This window comes from Sus scrofa, chromosome 13 (assembly GCF_054392235.1).
Source record: "Sus scrofa isolate SSC_HxYL_T2T_F1_AM1 chromosome 13, Sscrofa_HxYL_maternal_Yorkshire_Landrace_v2.0, whole genome shotgun sequence".
Classification (NCBI taxonomy): domain Eukaryota; kingdom Metazoa; phylum Chordata; class Mammalia; order Artiodactyla; family Suidae; genus Sus; species Sus scrofa.
Genome location: NC_139395.1, coordinates 32856315 through 32875326, shown reverse-complemented (window position 1 = coordinate 32875326; position 19012 = coordinate 32856315). Strand labels below are relative to the sequence as shown.

General features: G+C 47.4%; 1 protein-coding gene across 5 annotated transcripts in view; it reads right to left on the bottom strand.

The window, feature by feature from the left end:
* Positions 1–18484, bottom strand: part of GPD1L (glycerol-3-phosphate dehydrogenase 1 like) — a 49945-nt gene extending 31461 nt beyond the window's left edge. For all 5 annotated transcript variants that reach the window (XR_014822684.1, XR_014822685.1, XR_014822686.1 and 2 more), the window contains exons 1-2: positions 18395–18484; positions 7627–7804 (exon numbers count right to left, since the gene is read on the bottom strand). Coding sequence is in view for 1 of the 5 variants with exons in the window: in XM_003483139.5 (XP_003483187.1) it covers positions 7627–7804; positions 18395–18441 (225 nt within the window). In the remaining 4 variants the exon portion in view is untranslated. The remainder of the gene's footprint in view (positions 1–7626; positions 7805–18394) is intronic.
* Between the last annotated feature and the right edge of the window lie 528 nt (positions 18485–19012).

Here is a 19012-nt window from a genome sequence, read left to right as displayed (position 1 = left end):
CTAGCCTCCCTTGCAGCTGGGGCCCTATGTGATTAAGTTCTGACTAATAAGATGTAAATGGAAGTACTGCATATGACTTCTGGAAAATGCCCTTGAAGGCCTGTCTTCCTCCTTTTGCCAGAGGGAATGTGAAGAGATGGCTGGAGTTCAGGCAGCTATCTTGAGCTATGAGGAGAAAACCAAATGCTGAAATGGCAGGAGAAAACCAAATGCTGAAATGGCAGAACATAGTCCCTGACACCATGAGGCATCATTATTACTTTTCTTACTACCTAGTTTTGTTTAATTTTAAACATTTTGGCCGTATTTGCTTCAGTTTAAAATAAATAAATAAATAAATAAATAAAGGAGTTCCTCCTGTGGCACAACGGGTTTAAAGATCAGCATCTTCTCTGCAGCAGCATGGCTTCAATCCGCAGCTTGGTATTGGGGGTTGGTGTTGCTAAAGCTCAGGCACTGGTCACAACTGTAGTTGATTTGATCCCTGGCCCAGGAACTTCCATATGCCATGCAAACAGCCAAAAAAGAAAAAAAGAAAAAGAAATTTTAAAATTAAAAAACACAAAGTCAGCTGAGGCACAGTTATTATGATGAACATCTGTTATATGAGATTTTAAAAAAGCACATACATTTATTTTGCTAAGGTTGCTGTTATTTTAGGTTTTCTGTCTCATGTACTTGAACCTAACTGTAACTGACATTAATAGTTCCCATTAGGAGTTCCCGTCGTGGCGCAGTGGTTAACGAATCCGCCTGGGAACCATGAGGTTGCGGGTTCGGTCCCTGCCCTTGCTCAGTGGGTTAATGATCCGGTGTTGCCGTGAGCTGTGGTGTAGGTCGCAGACGTGGCTCGGATCCCACTGTGGCTCTGGCGTAGGCCAGTGGCTACAGCTCCGATTGGACCCCTAGCCTGGGAACCTCCATATGCCGTGGGAGCGGCCCAAGAAGTGGCAAAAAGACAAAAAGACCCCCCCCCAAAAAAAAATAGTTCCCATTAAACATTCCTGGTTCCTGAAATGAAGGAATTGGATGAAGATTCTTCTCTGAGGAAGTGCTACCTGCCATAGGAACACCATCAGGGATGGATAAGCCTCCTAAGAAACCTAGTTTGAGAGTTGTGATGGAATTGCCAACAAAATTTCTTCTCCCCTTTCTCTATCACCACAGAGCTAGCTTCAAGGTGGTCACTGTTCCTTCTCTTGCGACTGCGTTTCCCAGCAGCCCTTACAGTTAGTTACACAAGGTCAAGGACCAGGTTCTTATCAATGGAATGTGAGCTAGACCTCCTCCAATAATGAGCAGTGCTCATCCCTTCAAGCCCAGAACCCTTAACACAGTGGCTGCTTCTTCCACACCTTCCCTTCCCCTTTGTTGTACTAGCTGAAAGAAAAGTAGACGTAGGAAATGTCACAGAAATGATGAAGAAAGATGGGACCAAGAGTAATGGTGTGAAGCAAAGCTGCTAGGTCACTGTTATATCAGAGGAAAATAAATCCCTTTGTTCTTTAAGTCACATTACTATGTCTCTCCTTATAGCTTACTCTAGTCTCTGAATTAATAGGTGCAAAGAGTTAATAACCCTCAACCAAAGAATTGCCCAAGGAAATCTACCTGGCATTATTTCACTTCCTCTCCCCTTTGACTGGTATGGAAGACCTGTTAACTTACCACCTAGCCTTCATTCCCCTTCTTTCTAGCACAAGTGCCTCTTAATTTCTTTTCAAAAGCAGCAGCTTCCCCTTTTTAACCATGTGATTTGGGTGGGATGGGCCCCTCCCTTTGGTCCTTAAGTTGTTCAAGAAAATGGATACCTAGAACAACGGGGGCCAATGTTTGCTGGAGATTCTAGGGAAGAATTGCTTCCTTATTCCCCTGCTACAGCTATTGGATCTTTCCTTGAACAGTGGTATGGGATGATGGTGTGGGGTCTGGAACAGCTGCAACCATTTTACAAATGTGAGGGGCAGAACCCAGACCTGCCAAGGGTCTCCCATGTGAATGAAGGCAGAGCAGAGAAACAGGAAAAGACAGCGCCTCATTGACATCATGTAAGCCAATGTCTCGGGCTGCACCTGAAACCCGCCCTACCCAAATTTTCAGTCAAGACCTAAAACATCACCTTAAGCTGATTTGAATAGCAACATAGAGTCACTCCCCATAGCGCAGATCATAACCTGAAGCTCTGCACTCTCCCTTTTCACTCACACCTCCAGGGACAGGAGGAAATCTGTCTTCCTCTTCAGAGGAGCTTCTCCAGGTTGGTAATCAAGGCTGAGTAGCAAGGATTCATCACCAAAAATCCTGCCAGAGTTCCTGCCGTGGCTCAATCATTAACGAATCCGACTAGGAACCATGAGGTTGCGTGTTCAATCCCTGGCCTCACTCAGTGGGTTAAGGATCTGGCGCTGCCATGAGCTGTGGTGTAGGTTGCAGACGCAGCTCATATCTGGTGCTGCTGTGGCTGCGGCCAGCAGCTGTCGCTCCAATTAGACCCCTAGCCTGGGACCCTCCATATGCTACAGGTGTGGCCCTTAAAAGCAAAAATAAATAATAAAAATAAATTAAGTAAAGTAGATGACAATGCTTTGCAGTGATATGAAACAATTGAGGTTACTCATCAGAAAAATCTACCTGCCTCCCATAACTTCTTAACCTTTAAGGATTCACCCCATCCCCACTATGTCCCTAGTTTCCAAGTTCGCATGGAAGCTGTCAGCTGGTGTGGATTTCTTCTCGTCTTTTTCAACAAATTAAAGAGGAACCTGTGGTTGGTTGGGTGTGATGAGTCTCTGGAACAATATGCCTGGGGGTTCACTCAGTAGGTAAGGTCGTCCTTCCATTGGCCTTGGCCAAGCACTTAGGGTTTAACCCACAGAAGCAACTTGTGACACCAGCTGCCTTTGGACAGTGCACAAGCCCATTCACAGAACATGATTCCTCTTGCACAGAATCAAAATGAGCTCTGCCCAACTAATGCAGTAAATTCAATACCCTCTTTCAGAAACACAGCTTTAGCTAAGCCTCTGTCCTGTTTATTACTCTGAACAAAATCAGGACAGAGCTTGGGAAATGCTGACCTATTTCATGGGCCTCCTGCCAAAATCTTTCTGAGCGTATCCACCATTAAAGATCCTTAAGTGTGTGGAGAAAGACAACTCAGAACAAAAGGGCTTGCCTTTCACTGGCAAGGCAGACAAGTAATCATATCAGAACAAAGGCATCATGGCTGCTCCACTTGATGCTTTCAGGAATCAAGGGCTCTTGGTCCAAAGTTAATTAAAAAAAACAAAAACAAACTAAAAATAATTAAAATCATGCAGAACAGAGCCAGTAAAGTCAGTGGGCCAAAGCTGAAGGTTCTTTTGTATCCTCTGGATTAACCATCATGGTGCAGTGTGTGAGCATCTTGGCCCAGTTCTATCACCGGTTAGTTAACTGGACATCACAGGCAACTCACCTACACTATTTGGAGGGGTGGGGGTGAAGCCCGTGGCATGCAGAAGTTCCTAGGCCAGGGATCAAATCTGTGGTACAGCAGTAACCAGAGCCACAGAAGTGACAAAGCTGACTCCTTAACCCACTGAGCTACCTTGGGGAACTCCAAGAAGCTATTTTTGGCCTAACCCTTTTTTTTTTTTTTTTTTTTTTTTCCCTCTTTTGGCTGCCCCAATGGAATTCTCAGGGCCAGGGATCAGATCCCAGTCGCAGTTGCAACTTATATAGCAGCTTTGGCAGTGCTGGCTCCTGTAACCCACTGTGCCGGCTGGGGATCAAACCTGTCTCAGTGTTGCAGAGATGCTGCTGATCCCACTGCACCGCAGTGGGAACTCTCTAAGCCATTTTGTGATCTAAGCCTGGCCAATGCTCCAATGCTTGCCCTTGAACAGACCTCAGTATTAATGATCTTAAGAGAACACAAGGATGAACTTAGCAGGCAAGAGAAATAAGAGCAAAGATAACAAATCAATTATAAAGGCTCCTAGTTCTATTTCAATGACAAAGACTAGTCTAAAGCACTATCTTAAGCTGTTTTCCAGAATTTAATCCCCCTGGGATACTCAACCACCAGATCAACTGGAATCTAAGGAATGATGCTGATCTTCTCTGACCCCCAGGACATCAATTCACTGAATGAATTTTGATCCATGGAAGCCTGAAACTGACTGGGTCCAAGCGTGGACAGTCTGTCCACCGCCAAGCCCCTTCACGAAGATGCCATGTTCCCTTAGCTTAAAACTTCCCCAACTTTGTTGGGAACAATGCTTTGGGCAAAAGATGCCTGCTGTTCTCTTTACTCCTTGCAAGTAATAAATCCTTCCCTCTCCTAATCTTTGGCTTGACTGTATTTTTTGGCTCGACACCCAGCAAGAAGTGAACACAGTTTGGGGGTAACAAGAGGATATATGTAAACTACTTCACCCAGGACTTGACACTAATGAACAATGAAGACAAATGGAAATCCTCAGTGAGCTAGGTCTTAGTGTCTCTAAACTTCCTGGCATTTATCAGTCTCCCCTGCTGGACCCTCCTACTCCTCTTTACCTCCAGTACCAACACTGACTTTGCACATACAGGGTACCCACCGCAAAGGACTTCAGACTGAACACACGATGATGGGTGTGCTTTGCTGACCAGGGGCCTCGCTTGTCTGGTTAATAGGTCAGGCAGCCACGTGGACTGCTTTTCAAACAGATGATTACAGAGAGCCACCCAAGGGTGAATCTAGGAAAGGAGCTCATAAATTCCACTTCCAGAAGCAGGGTCACTGTTTTCATTCTCATGCTCCACTCTTCCTTCCCCCGCAAGTCATTAGAACAAGGCCAGGCAATAACCTAGATTTTTCTTGCTCAGAACTAATAAGCTGGAATTTTAAACCATCAGTCTTCCTCTCTGTTGCGGGGGAGGGCACATTACCATCATATGGACAATCCTGGGTCAGGGGTCAAATCTGAGCTGTAGCTGCAACCTATGCCACAGCTACAGCAACACCATATCCATACTTAACCTGCTGTGCCACAGTGGGAACTCCCCAATTTTCTCTTTCCTCCAATCTCCTTCTGTAATTCAAGTCCTAACTGTGATTTTATTTTATTTTTACTTTTATTGTCTTTTTAGGACTGCACCCATGGCACATGGAGGTTCCCAGCCTAGGAGTCAAATCAGAGCTGTAGCTTCTGGCCTACACCACAGCCACGACATATCCAAGCTACTTCTGTGACCTACACCATAGCTCACGGCAACGCTGAGTCCTCATGGATACTAGTCAGGTTCGTTAACCACTGAGCCATGACAGGAACTCCCTGAGATTTTAGTTACAGCGCATTAGGTGGCCTAGGGATGCACCACACTCTTTGCACTTAGAAAGGGGATATGAGGAGTTCCTGTTGTGGTGCAGAGGAAACGAATCCTGCTAGGAACCATGAGGTTGTGGATTCAATCCCTGGCCTCACTCAGCGGGTTAAGGATCCAGTGTTGCCTTGAGCTGTGGTGTAGGTCACAGATGTGGCTTGGATCCTGCATTGCTGTGCCTCTGGAATAGGCCGATGGCTATAGCTCCAATTCGACCCCTAGCCTGGGAACCTCCATGCATCGGGTGCGGTCCTAAAAAGAGAAAAGAAAAAGAAAGAGGATGTGAAATAAAATTCGTATTTTATGGCAAGACAAGAAAAATGTCAACAAAGAGAATTTTTTCTCTGCCCTCTGGCCTCCTGTCTCCCCTATGATGTACACTATGTATCTGCATGGACCAAACCTTCTCTATCAGCAGAAATACCTGCTCAGCTATAAAGAGCAACATTCTCCTAGCAGCAAGGAGACCACTTCTTAAAGATAACATTCCTGGGGTTCTTTATCAGGAAACAATTAACATTCAAAAAGTATCAAGGAGGAAGTTCCCTTTGTGGCTCAGTGGGTTAAGGATCTGGTGCTGCTTAAGCTGTGGAGTAGGTTGAAGACGTGGCTGAGATCTGGCGTTGCTGTGGCTGTGGTGTAGACCAGCAGCCACAGCTCCTATTCAACCCCTAGCCTGGGAACTTCCATATGCCGCAGGTGTGGCCCTAAAAAGACCCGAATCCACAAAAAAAAGTATCTAGGAGTGCCTGCTGTGGCTCAGCAGGTTACGGACCCAACATAGCCTCTGTAAGGATATGGGTTCCCCATCCCAGATCAGTGGATTAAGGATCTGGTGTTGCCATAAGCTTTTTATGTCAAAGATGTGGCTCGGATCCAGCAGTGCCATGGCTGTGGCCGGGCTTGACCCCTGGCGTAGGAACTTTCATATGCCACAGGTTCAGCTGTAAAAGAAAAAAAAAAAAACGATAACATTTCTTTTGTTCTTGTAGGGAGTCATCATGACTCATCACTTTGAACTTTGAGACCTGGACTGTGTACACTGTCAATAATATCTTAACTAGAGTTCCTGTTGCATCTTTACAGTACCGGGACACAGATTTGATTCCTGGCCCAGAACAGTGGGTTAAATGACCTGGCATTGACATAGCTCAGACGAAGGTCGCAACTGCGGCTCAGATCTGACCTCTGGCCTGGGAACTCCATATGCACCAGGGTGGATAAAGAAGGGGGTAAAAAGTCATTTAATGTACAGCCCTCTAGCAAAAAAACTCACACAACTGTGCTTTGACCTCTAAATGGATGGAACAGTTCTCTGAGCTTTCTGAGATGCTGTCCCCCAGTTGTAATCCTCGATTTGTCTCAAACAGAATTTTCCATTTCTTTCTTAGATCAACTGATTAATTTTTCTTCAGCAGGTATCTCGGGAGTTACCAAGAGACATGGGGCAAAGGGAAAGTTGTTAGTTTTGGCTTGGATGTGACCAGCCCTCTGAATGCCAAGGAAGCAGCCCATAAAGGGTTGAAATGCACGCCCGGCCCCACCCTCAATTCCTATGTTGAAGTCCTAACTCAAGTACATCAGAATGTGACTATTTAGGAAATGGGGTCTTTATAAAGGTAATGATGTTAAAATGAGGTCCTTAGGATGAGCCCTAATCCAACAGACACACAGAAGGAGAGGCCCATGGAGACACAGGGAGAAGGTGGTATCTACACGTCAAAGACAGACCTCAGAAGAAACCAATCCTGCCAACATTTTGATTTGGGGCTTTGTGGGGGAGCAGATTTTGCCATCTCAAAACTATGCCTCTTTGGCCCATTAATTATTTTGAGCTGTTTATTTTTTAAGAACCATCAGACCTGAAAGAAACTGATAAGCAAGCAGGTACATAGCCCTTTTTTAAGGAACATTTACATTTATATGGGAAATTTCCATTTCTAAGGGGTTCTCCCACAAGTACCAGGAAAAGCAAATCTCTAGAAATTCTCGAATGGGGAAGGCAGGGACTTAAATCTGCATAACACCCTTAGCCTCCTTTGCTGTGCCTTCCCAGTCACTTACATTAGTTGACTCTCCCCACCCCCAACATCCTCTTTTTGGGGGTCCTCACCTGAGGCATGTGGAAGTTCCTGGGCCAGGGACTGAACCTGCACCACAGCCGCGGCCCAAGCCACTGCAGTGACAACACCAGATCCTTAGCCCACTGAGACACAGGGAACCTCCAAGCATAACTTTTAGAATTAACCAAATGTACTTTTCATCCCCAAGTCTTACCACATTTTCTGGCAGCTTATGTCCAGGGAGATATTTCACATTTTCATGGTCGTTATTGATGATGTCTGTCAGTTTTCTCCCATTAACCGTTTCTTCAAAGACCCACATCTTGACCGTAGAGGCAAACTTCTGTAGTTTCTTGACATTATCACCAATTATTTTTGCAACAGCTGAACCCCTACAAAAGAAACAGTGGACAAGAAAAAAATTAAATTCACTTGGGCAGAAGAGAAAAATCATTAGGTAACTCAGAAGACTTGTGCTCTGATTCAAGCACTGAGAACTCAAGCTGTGATGCTGTATCATTCTCAAGCTAAAACGTCAATGTTTTCACCTGGAAATACTACCCCATGATCAGGAAATCCTCAGATCTGGTCAAAAAGCACCACCTTAGAGACAAGCAGGCATCAACTTATCTTGAAGGAGTGTCACAGGCAGAAGAGAAATCCACCTGAAAGATGGCCTAAAAATAACACTTAGAGGTAGAGGTCTCCCAGGTAACTAAACTGTATTTCAATTCGATCAAAGAGATTAAAATGCAGAAAAAGCTGTGTTCTGCTGAATTCCCTCAGGCCCCAGGTGCAGTCCTAAAGGAAAGACAAGATCTGAGTGGATAGCAGAAAAGGAGTAAATCAAGGGCCCGGGCCCAGCAGCCAGAGCATCTGTTCCCCGCCCCTCCTCCCCCACAGACACCCTCTAAAGGCTCCCCTTTTTCTGCATCTCTATTCACCAAACCTAATGAATCAGTCTCCCAGAGGCTTTCCCACAGGGGAAGATAAGATGCCGATTAACACTAGTTAATGCCAGTCCTCTGACAATAGCTAGGCAAGAGCCCTGGGTGTGTGCATCTGTTCCCCAAGGCAGAGGTGCTTGCAGTCAACTGTGCAGTAACTAGGAGTAAATCTGGGTAATTCTGGGCCAAGCTGTGGGATCTGCCACTCAGGGATGGGGGAGGGGAGAGGGGAAGAAAAAAGATGGGAAGAGTCATGAAATATAATTCAAGGACAAATCTAAGGAGAGGAACCAAGGAACCAAGATTCTAATTCCTCTAAGGTCTGGTCTTGTTCTTTGTTTTTATTATCATTATTTCTTGGCCACCCTGCTGTGTACAGAGATCTCCAGCCAGTGTTCAGATCTGACCTGAGCCACAATTGCCACCTACGGATCCTCTAGCCCACCGTGCCAGGCCAGGGACTGAACCTGCTGCAGAGATGCTGCCCATCCCATTGCACCACAGTGAGAACTCCAGTGGTCTTATTCTTTCTAAATAACATATACAATAATTTTGGGGGGGGATTAGAAATGAAAACACTGTTTTGTTTTAATCTTTCAGTATAATCTCCATGTTGAACCAAACAGTTTTCTTGCTGTCCACCTTTTTCTGTGTTGTTTATAAAACCTCAGAAGTATAATTCAGGAGGATAACGTGAGAAAAAGAATGTATATATGCATGTGTGCCTCGGTCACTTTGCTGTACTGTAGAAAATTGACAGAACACTGTAAACCAACTCTAATGGAAAAAAATAAAAATTATTTTTAAAAAAGTACAATTCACCTCAACATAATAAAGGCTATATATTCTCTATGACAAGCCTACAGCCAACCTCATTGTGTGTTACACCCAAAATGGGGGTAGGAGGAGGTGGCACCAGAAGCAAACTCTTGGAGATGATGGACGTTAATAACCTTCATTATGGTAATGGTTTCATGGGTGTATGCATATTTCCAAACCCATCAAATATGAAGTATGTCAGAGTTTTCTGTGTCTCAATTATACTGGAAAAAAAGCTGGTTTTTTTTAAATTTTTATTTTGTCTTTGAGGGCCACACCAGTGGCATATGGAAGTTCCCAGGCCAGGGATCAAATCAGAGCTGCAGCTGCCGGCCGATACCACAGCCACAGCAACATCAGATCCAAACCACATCTATGACCTACACCACAGTTCACAGCAACAATGGATCCTTAATCTACTGAGCAGAGCCAGGGATTGAACCCACATCCTCATGGATACGAGTCGGGTTCGTTATCACTGAGCCACAACAGAAAACTCCTGTTCTGTTTTGTTTTTTAAGTATAATTTATACCCAAACTCCTTTGTGGCTCTGAAATTGTACTAAATGTGTTTGTCACTTATGTGTAAGGAAAAGGACCCAACTGAAAGGGAGTGTTTGGGAGGAACCTGTGTGTTTTGAAGCCAAGGAGAGTCCACGTATAAGTGACAACCCTGTCCTAAAAACATGCCTGGCTAACAGGCCAAAAACATGCACAGACACATTAGAACTGAGCTTAAAATAAAGTGAAAATGGGAGTTCCCATCATGGTTCAGTGGTTAACGAATCCGACTAGGAACCATGAGGTTGCGGGTTCGATCCCTGCCCTTGCTCAGTGGGTTAACGATCCGGCGTTGCCGTGAGCTGTGGTGTACGTTGCAGAAGCGGCTCGGATACCGAGTTGCTGTGGCTCTGGCGTAGGCTGGTGGCTACAGCTCCGATTGGACCCCTAGCCTGGGAACCTCCATATGCCGCAGGAGCGGCCCAAGAAATAGCAAAAAATGACAAAAAATAAATAAATAAATAAAAATAAAGTGAAAATGCTGCCTAGAGTCCAGTCTACAGAAGTGGTTTGTGTGTGGCTTGGCTGTGGTAGGAGCTGGGGTCCCATGGCCAAGGTGGTGGAGTATCCACATTTCAGGGGCTATCCTGCCACTGCCTGAGCCTGGTCAGGCAGGCATCAGGCAGGGACCATATCATGGTTGGGTTAAGGGCACAGGCAGCCATTTCTCCACCTGCCAGCTTGTCCACCTACTCAATGACAGGTCCGGTGTTTCCCAAAGTGACCCATATACACAGAACCAAATGACACTGAAGCTTGTGGCCTTTTCAACTCTCTTGGACACACAGAATGTCTCATAGGAGTGCTTCAATGTTGTTCTCATCTCTCTAGCATGTGCGAATTTCCCTTCTTCGGCCTCCAGCTCAGAGCCTTGGCAAGCATAGTATCTGGCAAGGATTTTAGAACACTGTTTTGTTTCCATTCTATTGGTGCCTGTTGTTACCTTCTACTTCCATTCTATTGGTGCCTCTTGTTACCATATTTGCAGTGGTGACAAAGCTTTCAACTTAACTTTTGGGGGGGGGGGGGGCCTGAGGCATGCAGTGGCTTGGTGTAGGATGTCAGTTCCCAGACCAGGGATTGAACCATGGCTTCAGCCATGAAAGTGCCAAATCCTAACCACGAGACCACCAGGTAACTACCTCAAGTCAACTTTTACAAGAAAGTGTAAGGGAATAAGTGGAGTAAAAGTCACCGGGACAGTGCCTGCGTAATGGAGGTTTAATCCCATCTAAACCTCCACCTGGGAGTTCCCGTGGTGGCTCAGTGGTTAACGAATCCGACTAGGAACCGTGAGGTTGCGGGTTTGATCTCTGGCCTTGTTCAGTGGGTTGGGGATCCAGCATTGCTGTGAGCTGTGGTGTAGGTCGCAGACGCGGCTCGGATCCCGTGTTGCTGTGGCTGTGGCGTAGGCCAGCAGTTACAGCTCCAATTAGACCCCTAGCCTGGGAACCTCCATATGCCGCGGGTCACACCCTAGAAAAGACAATAAATAAATAAATAAATAAACCTCCACCTAGCTGATTAAGATGCTCACGCCCTGTGACCTTGGGTCACTCAACCAGGCAGTGGCAGAACTGGGAGAGGCCTAAGGACAATTGAGGGCTAGTCCTGGGTCTTTACTCAGAGGTATAATACCACATTTCCTATGCAATCTTTTTTTCTTTTTTGGTTGCACCTGTGGCATGGGAAAGTTCCCAGGCCAGGGATTGAACCTGTACCACACAGCTGCAACCCAAGCCACTGCAGTGACAACACCAGATCCTTAACCCTGTGCCACAAGAGAACTCCTCCCATGGAATTATGAATTATCTTAAGACTTGGGCCTCAAAATAGATTAATTTGCAACCTTGGCAATGCTATGCCAATGAAATTTTAAAAGGGCTTGAGTGGGAAATCACGTTCCAGTGCCAGTTGTGTACATATTGGGTATGTGACATAATAGCTCATTTCATCTTCCCAGCAGCTACATCATCCCCAATTTACAGATGGAGTAGTCAAGGCTCAGAGAGAATGAATAAATCACCAGGTCATGCTGTCCATCCCGCAGTTATAACCCAGATCTGTTCCCAAAGCCTACACTTTCTGCTAATTTCTCTTTGTTCCCTAGTAGAGGAGAGTCATTTTTTGAGAATACACTCAGAGAACCCATGCTAGGCAGACAGAGCCCCACCCAGAGGCAGAAAGAAAGGCAGTAAAGTCCCTGCCCCTAAAGAGCTTGAAGGCTGGCAAATGGAGACTGATGTTGCTCCAGGAAGCATACAAAGAAATGTAACTGGACCACAGTCACCAAAAAAGCTAAGCAGGTGACGCTTGGCATCCTGACATCTGCCAAGGGGGAGCTGAGGAAGGGAAGGGCTGAATTCTGGATTCTGAAGGCTGAGAGTGCCTTATCTGGGGCGAGGTGGGGGGGCACTTACAGGCAGAGGGAAGGGCCCATGGAACAAGATGCAGGAATGGGGGGAAGGGCATGGAGTTGTCCCCTGCTTTTATCCAGGGCCCACACCTGTGAGAGAGGGAGAGAAGGGGAGTAGAGAAAGGGAGAGGAGACAGTGACATGGGGAGAGTAGGAGAGGCTAAGAAGGGAGAGCGAAGAGGAAGGGGAGAGAGAAGATGAAGAGGCAAGGATGAGGCAAGGGGCAGAGAGGGGTAGGGATATGTTGACCACCAGGTGTCAGGCACTGTTTGTTTGCATTTTGTTTTTTGAGTGACATGTAATTGACATAACATTGTATAAATTGAAGGGGTACCAGATGTTGATTTGATACATTTATATATGGCAATCTGATTACTACCAAGGTACTGTTGTTTTTGTTTTGGCTGTTCATGTGGAGGTTCTGAGGACCAGGGATCTAACAGCAGGGACCTGGGCCACTGTAGTGACAATGCCAGATCTTTAACCTGCTGTGCCACAAGGGAACTCCACACCTGTTCCTCTCTATAAAGATGTAATATTTTAATCAGCCAAGGAACAGGATGCCTATCAAGTCAGGCTGGAACCTGACAATCTCCAGAAGTGCATGGGGTGCAGAAACTTTCTGGCCCAGAAAGGACCCCATAGACCATCCTTCTTTTACCAAGGAGGAAAAACCTAAGAGGATAATAAGCAAGGATGCAGACAGATTCTTTCCATCTCATGCCCAGAGCTGATCCCGCCTATGGATCCACGAGAAGAGTATGATCAATTTTGGTTTAAGTAACATGTACTTTTTTATTCATAAAAGCAATACATGAAAGATGTAAAAAACAATTATAATCTCACCATCCTAGGAGAGTAATTCTTCACAATTTAGGGCTTTTAAAATACAATCAGGAGTTCCCGTTGTGGCTCAGTGGTTAACGAATCTGACTAGGAACCATGAGGTTGGGGGTTCTTTGATCCCTGGCCTTGCTCAGTGGGTTAACGATCCTGTGAGCTGTGGTGTACGTTGCAGAAGCGGCTCTGATCCCGCGTTCCTGTGGCTCTGGCATAGGCAGGCGGCTATAGTTCCAATTTGACCCCTAGCCTGGGAATCTCCAAATGCCGAGGCAGTGGCCCAAGAAGTGGCAAAAAAAAAAAAAAAAAGACAAAAAAACAAAAAAAAAGAAACGGAAATGACCATATGATCCAACAATTCCATTTCTGGCTATATTGCCAAAAGAACTAAAAGCAGACTCTTGAAGAGATATTTTTACACCAATGTTCATAGCAAAATTATTCACAATAGCCAAAAGGTGAAAGCAACCCAAACGTCCATGTCCACAGATAGATCAAACAAATAAACAAAATGTGATGTGTGTGTGTATATATACACACAAAATGGAGTATCATTCCACCTTTTTTTAAACAGAAAGTTTTGACACATGCTACAACCCAAATGAACCATGTAGTTACAAAAAAAAAAAGCAACAAATATTCTATGATTCCACCTATATGAGCTTTTTTTTTTTTTTTTTTTTTTTGCCACACCTGCGGCTTGCAGATGTTCCCAGACCACAGATTGAACCCTCGCCATAGCAGCGACCCAAGCTGCTGCAGTGACAATGCCAGATCCTTAACCCACTGAGTCACTAGGGAACTCTGAGCTCTCTCTCTGATATTAGAGAAGTCCAAGGTCACCTGCTACAGAGTGAGAGACACGTAGCCAGTCACTCCTGTCAGCCTGGCCAAAGCCCACCCACTGCCAGACATGTGAAAGGGGACATCTAGAACCAAAAGTACCAGCCAACTCATCACCTGACCGCTGACTTATGAGTAAGCCCAGGCAGTACCCTTCTGCTGCATTCCCTGGCCTCCGGAGGTTTGCGTCTTTCTGGATTTGGGCTCCCTGACACAGCAGTGTGGCTGCAGATACAACCCTGAGGTCTGAGTCCTAGAGTTGCGTGCTAGATACACTGTGTCTAGGTGAGCTTCTCAAGACTCTGGTGAAGAAACTTTGTTTCCTCTTTGGAGGAACTTAAGAAGCTTTTTTTTTCCTTTTTGTTGTTTGGTGAGTAACTGGGACCTGGAAAGCCAAGGAAGCATCATCTCTCTGTATCCCACACAGTTCCTCTGAATGCAGGAGGCCCCCCCCCCGCTCCACCTCCTCTCTGACCACGTTCCTTTTTGTTTGTTTGCTTGTTTTGCTTTTTAGGGCTGCACTCTGGGCATATGAAGTTCCCAGGCTAGAGGTCGAATAGGAGATGTAGCTGCCGGCCTACACCACAGCCACAGCCAACGCCAGATCCGAGCCGCGTCTGCGACCTACACCATAGCTCACGGCAATGCCAGATCCTTAACCCACTGAGAGAGGCCAGGGATTGAACCTGTATCCTCATGGGTCCTAGTTGGGTTCATTAACCACTGAGCCATGAAGGGAACTCCCAATTTTTTTTTTTTTTTAAATGACCACACCTGTGGCATATGGAAGTTCCCAAGCCAAGGATCAGATCCAAGCTGCAGCTGCAACCTATGCCAGAGCTGCAGCAATGCCTTATCTTTTAACCCACTGTGCTGGGCTGGGGATTGAATGTGTACCTCTGCAGTGACCGGGGCCACTGCAGTCAGATTCTTTTTTTTCTTTTTTTTTTTTTTTTTGTCTTTTTGCCTTTTTTTCTAGGGCTGATCCCCCGGCATATGGAGGTTCCCAGGCTAGTGGTCTAATCTGAGCTGTAGCTGCCTGCCTACACCAGAGCCTCAGCAACGCAGGGTCCAAGCCGCGTCTGCAACCTACACCACAGTTCACGGCAACATTGGACCCTTAACCCACTGAGCAAGGCCAGGGATCAAACCCGCCACCTCATGGTTCCTAGTCAGATTCATTAACCACTGGGCCATGACGGGAACTCCTGCAGTCAGATTCTTAACCCAATCTGCCACAATAGGAAAGAAAGAAGGTACAAGAGGGAGTTCCCTGGTGGCTCAGTAGGTTATGGATCAGGCACTGTCACTGCTGTGGCTCTGGTTATTGCTGAGGTGCAGGTTTGATCCCTGACTGGGGAACTTCTGCATGCCATGGGTGTGGCCAAAATAAAAAGAAGACACTATAATGATTCCAAAAATCAGCTAGACTCAGTCTTCAGGCATAGCAACTGATGATTATTTATGGGGGAAGGCACTCAGCGTGAGCCTTAGAGCCACCTTTTAGCTATTGATATAGCACCTTATCATCGAGGTAGCATTCGGCACTACCTCAAAGTCCCAAGTATAAACACTGCTTAAGCAACTTCCTATTTCTGAATATCTGGAAAGGTCTGTCTTTTGGTAACCTGTTTTAAAGTTAGCAAAAGGCTGAAGTTCCTTAGAGAAACATCTGTCCCACCCTTGGGAAATATGTATGATTCAGTAAGTCCAGCTTCGGTGCTAATTCTGATGCAAGTGGTCTTTGGACCACGTTTTAAGAAACACTAAAAGGTCATATCTAATCATGACAGATATTTCAATCCACTCTATATTTCTTCTGAATGTATCTTCCAAGACCTTATCTGTCTGTGACCTGAAGGTAAGATCCTTAAAGGCAAGGATTATATCCAGTTGTGTCTGTATCCCTAGAAAGACCACACTATCTGTGTAGAACAGACAATCAAATGCCTGTGACCAGAGCTGAACACTCCCAGGGCCCCTATGCAGCCTGTGGGTATTTTCAGTGCCTAAGTTCCCGAATCTCTTTGGGGAGGTTGTGATCCTCTCTCTAGGATTGGACAGCTCTGCACCTGGGGCAGGGGCAGGGGCAGGGGCAGGCAAGCCAACTGTTCCCCTCAGATCCTGTAATTAACAAAGCCAGGCAGCCAGCCCAAACCATCCGCACATTTCTCAACTGCTCTGCTCCAGTGTCACTTGCCAAGTTCTACTCCATTTCCTTGAGCTGGAGTGAGCCAAAAAAAACAGTCAAGTACATCAGAGTGAAGCTGTGGGAAGGCAGCCAAATCCAGTAGAGGGGGCAGGAGGGGCACTTCACTACTCTTGCTCCTGGCCCAAAGCTGGTGTGGCAAAGCCGTGTTCCATCTACTGCACCTTGCAAAGGAAGAAAAGGTATTACCTTCGGTGGTCCTGTGTCCTCTTACAGAAGAGGAAACTAGTGTTAAAGGACACATGCTAAGTGGGCACTTTACCAGTCTCATGGCTGACATGGCAACCAACATCTCACTCAAGTGACCTTGGGATCAAAACTGGCAAAGTTAAGCTGCAAGTCCAAAAGAAGCCCCGAAGTGGACAGGTACCAACCCCACTACATGTTATACAGAACATTCTGCTGTTGATTGGGAAAAGAGGTTTACAGAAAGTGCATAATATCCTAGTATTCGCAGGGCAGAGAGGTAAAAGAATATATGTAAAAATTCACTTCCATCTGATGGGAATTCTCCCAGGAAAAACAGAAGAAACTGAGTTCCCAGTGTGGTGCAGTGGGCTAAGGATCTGGCATTGCCAAAGCTGTGACAAAGGTCACAGCTATGGCTGGAATTACATCCTGGACAGGAAACTTCCATATTCCAAGAGTGCAGCCAAAATAGAAGGAGGAATTCCCATCACGGCTCAGTGGTTAACGAATCCCACTAGGAACCATGAGGTTGCAGGTTTGATCCCTGACCTTGCTCAGTGGGTTAAGGATCCAACGTTGCTGTGAGCTGTGGTGCAGGTCGCAGACATGACTGGGATCTGGTGTTGCTGTGGCTGTGACATAGGCCGACGGCAACAGCTCCAATTAGACCCCTAGCCTGGGAACCTCCATATGTTTCCTGAGTGTGGCCCTAGAAAAGACAACAACAACAACAACAAAAAAAAAAAAAAAAAGAAGAAGAAACTGATTTTCCTCCCAGAGGTAGCTTGGGGAACAAGAGTGGGTAAAAGGTTTCAATCAATATTTTTTTGTGGGGTTTTGTGGAAAACCATGTAAGGTTTCCTCCAAGTACCTTCTGGGCCAAGTCTTAAAGAGGGAGACCAGGAGTCCCATTGTGGGGCAGCAGAAACGAATCCAACTAGTACCCACGAGGATGCAGGTTAGATTCCTGGCCTTGCTCAGGGGATAGGGAATCCAGCGTTATTTTGAGCTATGGTGTAGGTCTCAGCCACGGTGGGATCCTGCCTGGCTGTGGCTGTAGGCAGCTACAGCTCCGATTGGACCCCTAGCCTGGGAACTTCCATAGGTCATGGGTGCCGCCCCCCCCCCCAAAAAAAGAAAAAAATGGAGACCAAGTAACTAGTACCAATTGCTGCAGGACTCCTAGAAGCCTGAACTGTGATGAGTGTCCCACCACAGGAAAAAAAAAAAAAGTGAAGTGAAAAAACAACACTCAACTATTCTATACCAGTTCCTCGGACGTGGGAAAAACAGTGCACGGCAATGTTAAAATATCAGATGCTATACCATATTCTGCCTTCTTGCCTCCAGCCCACTTTCCTCTATATTCACCTGCACACGTCAAACATTCCCACCGTTTTAGTTCCCTTTCTTAAACTTAGAAGAAGAAGAAGAAAGGGAACTAAAAGAGCTGACATTTAAAGTGCTTACAAGAGTGCACGGCACAAAGTGCTTTACAAACGCTAAAGTCAAAGCCTAGCCGAGACGCAAAGCTTCACAAACCTCCCAGAGGAGTCCCAATGCTCCCGGGCTACAGTGCGAGCCTGGCATGAACGAACTTGGGATGTTCTTCCCGAAAGGTTACTAAGCAGAAGCCTGAGCGAGACCCTCACTTGGAAGGGCATCGCCGGCCCCGCCCTCGACCTGGATAAGCAAAAGCGCCCTTCAACCCCCTGTGCCTCCGCTTCCTCCACACGGAAACCACAGCAAGAACGCTCCAGCTCCCTCCAACTCCTGGACCCAGGCGATCTGCCCAGGAAAGTAGAGAACGCCTTTAGAATGTTGCGCAAACCCCTGGCAGCGGCGAGCAGGTGGCCTTCGTGCGCCAGCCGCGCGCGGTGCTGCGAGAGCAGACAGGTGCCCGCGGGCATGCCATATGCTCTCTCCGCGCCACCTCCCCGGGCACGCGGGCCCAGGGCCTCCCGGGGCAGTGCCTCAGCGCGGCCTCCCCGGGAGAGCGGTGCCCAGCCCAGCCTTGAGGCAGCCTGACCCGCCTCCCCGCGCGCGGTGCCCAGTGCCCACGCTGCGGGGGGTACGCGCGCCCTCGGCCGCCTGAGAGAGGGGCTTCCCGCAAGCGGAGCCCCAGCCGCCGGCCCGCCGCCGGCCCGCCGCCGCTCACCAGTTCCCGGAGCCCACGATGCACACTTTCAGGGGTGACGCTGCCATGGCCTGGCCGGAACGCTACAGCCCGGCTCGCACCTCCTCTGCCGGCCGCCCGCCTACACCCGCTCAGCCTAAAGCCTCTGCGCCTCGCGGCGGCCCCGCCCCCCTCGCCTCTCAGCCAATGGCCGCGACCACCCCCGCCCGGACGCCCCGGGCCACAGTGACAGCGGGGAGGACCCGCCCCGCCACTCCCGATAACCACTGCGCACGCCTGAGCCCCGCCAGCCTCCTGGCCCAGCTCTGGCACCGCCCAGCGCTGCCCGAAGCCTTTCGGGACTTGTAGTCCGCGCCTCCTGGGCCGCCTCTCCCACCGCGCCACGTGCTGCCCAAGGAGGTTGCACTGCGCCTCGAGCTCCGAGCGCTTAGTGCTGCACCACCCTCCTCTAGTAGCACCAGGTTTGACCCGGTGTTCCCCACCCCGCCTTTCTTCCCTCTCAGGAAGAGCTTCCGCGCAGCAATTTGGAGCCGAGAGAAGCTCCCCGCTTCAGTCTAAAGTCGTCCAGGCTTGGGCCAGTCCTCGAAGTGGCCGCCGCATTCTCTTGGGCCTCTGCCTCACCTGTGGAAACCTCTTAAC